The sequence below is a fragment of the Eimeria mitis genome, genomic scaffold, assembly GCF_000499745.2.
Source record: "Eimeria mitis Houghton genomic scaffold, Emh_scaff708, whole genome shotgun sequence".
Lineage (NCBI taxonomy): Eukaryota > Apicomplexa > Conoidasida > Eucoccidiorida > Eimeriidae > Eimeria > Eimeria mitis.
Window position 1 is genome coordinate 1,579 of NW_013575149.1, and position 1,911 is coordinate 3,489.

The 1,911-nt window shown below is 50.4% G+C and overlaps 1 protein-coding gene across 1 annotated transcript in view; it reads right to left on the reverse strand.

Annotated features, from left to right (window-relative positions):
* EMH_0020310 (Ubiquitin domain at the C-terminus, related) overlaps positions 1 to 1,911 on the reverse strand; it is a gene marked incomplete at both ends in the record, with an annotated part of 14,907 nt that overhangs the window by 583 nt on the left and 12,413 nt on the right. The window contains 5 exons of the mRNA XM_013501546.1: positions 113 to 190; positions 430 to 496; positions 710 to 773; positions 1,374 to 1,494; positions 1,674 to 1,761. Coding sequence (XP_013357000.1) covers positions 113 to 190; positions 430 to 496; positions 710 to 773; positions 1,374 to 1,494; positions 1,674 to 1,761 — 418 coding nt within the window. The remainder of the gene's footprint in view (positions 1 to 112; positions 191 to 429; positions 497 to 709; positions 774 to 1,373; positions 1,495 to 1,673; positions 1,762 to 1,911) is intronic.

Here is a 1,911-nt window from a genome sequence, read left to right on the forward strand (position 1 = left end):
GGACTAGCAGCAGCCGCAGAAGAAGCAACAGCAGCAGCAACAGTAGTAGTAGAAGCAGCAGCAGCAGCAGAAGCAGCAGCAGCAGCAGCAGCAACAGCAGCAGCAGACAGACCTTGACTACATCGTTCTCCCTGACGTCGTAGTCCAGTGGGCATTTGCTGAGGTTTATCTGCACCGTATACTGCTCCCGCTGCAGCAGCAGCAGCAGCAGCAGCAACAGCAACAGCAGCAGCAACAGCAACAAATACAACACACATGACTGGGGAAGCAGCAGCACTAGCAGCAGTACCAGTAGCAGCAGCAGCAGCAGCAGCAGCACGGTATCAGCCTAAACTGCTCGTCTTCCCCTTAGTAATGCATTTGCTGCAGCAGCTGCAGCAGCAGCAGCAGCAGCAGCAGCAGCAGCAGCAGCAGCAGCAAGGGACTTACAGAATAGAATAGCAGCAAGTCTCCCTCGGCAACCCCCACGTTTCTGCTGTAGCTCTCAGATAGCCGGCTGTCAATACACCGCAGCAGCAGCAGCAGCAGCAGCAGCATGAGCAGCAGCAGCAGCAGCAGCATGAGCAGCAGCAGCAGCATGAGCAACAGCAGCAGCATGAGCAGCATCAGCAGCAGAAGAGAGCCGATGGTTTGGTCTAGAGCTAACAGGGCGATGCACATAGCTACACTCTGAGGGTTTAGGGTTTAGGGTTTAGGGTTTAGGGTTTACGAGAAAGGCGTCATCATGCTCGCATTGAAACGAAGACGAGGGAGATACGGAGCCTCCTCAGAACCTGCACACAAACCCTAAACCCTAAACCCTAAACCCTAAACCCTAAACCCTAAACCCTCGAGGGTTTACACGAAACCCTAAACCCTAGAATAAAGATTCAATAGTTTCTGCAGTGAAGGCACTGACGATNGAGGGTTTACACGAAACCCTAAACCCTAGAATAAAGATTCAATAGTTTCTGCAGTGAAGGCACTGACGATCGAACTGTAAACCCTAAACCCTAAACCCTAAACCCTAAACCCTAATGAAAACCCTGATCCATACAAATAAACACTTAGTGTGAACCCTAGCAACCACTAACAGACCTTAATAAACCCTACAGACCCTAACCCCTAAACCCTAAACCCTAAACCCTTCTAACAGAGACCCCCGCTGCCCGGTAAAACCTAAACCCTAACCCCTGCACCCTAAACCCTAACCCCTGAACCCTAGCCCCTAACCCCTGAACCCTAAACCCTAAACCCTAAACCCTAATTACCTTCTATAAAAAGAGAAATCCAGACTTTCTGTGCCTACTGCAACGAAGGCCGAACCCTATCCCCTGACAACCCCTAAACCCTAAACCCTAAACCCTAAACCCTAAACCCTAAACCCTAATTACCTTCTATAAAAAGAGAAATCCATACTTTCTGTGCATACTGCAACGAAGGCCGAGCCTCAGCGAAGAGCTGCAGCTGCCCCCGCTGCATGCGGTAGTCAAGGGGACTCAAATCAGGCAGCAGCTGCGCACAAACCCTAAACCCTAAACCCTAAACCCTAAACCCTANTGCAGTTGCGTCTGCTACTCTATATTCCCTAAACCCTCGTGAGGGTTTAGATGTGCAAACTAGGGTTTACTAGGGTTTACGAGGGTTTACGAGGGTTTACGAGGGTTTACGAGGGTTTAGGGTTTAGGGTTTACCCGCGTCACGACTTTGCGCTTAACCCACAGAAACTCCACCACATCATCTCGCAGCCCCGCCTGGTCCTTGTAGTACCGCATCAGCTTTCTGCAACAAACCCTAAACCCTAAACCCTAAACCCTAGACCCTAAACCCTAAACCCTCGTGGGGTTTAGGCAACACACTAAACACTGCAAAGCAGCTGCCAGCAGTGAAGAAGCTCTTGGATTCAACTAGGGTTTACTAGGGTTTACTGTT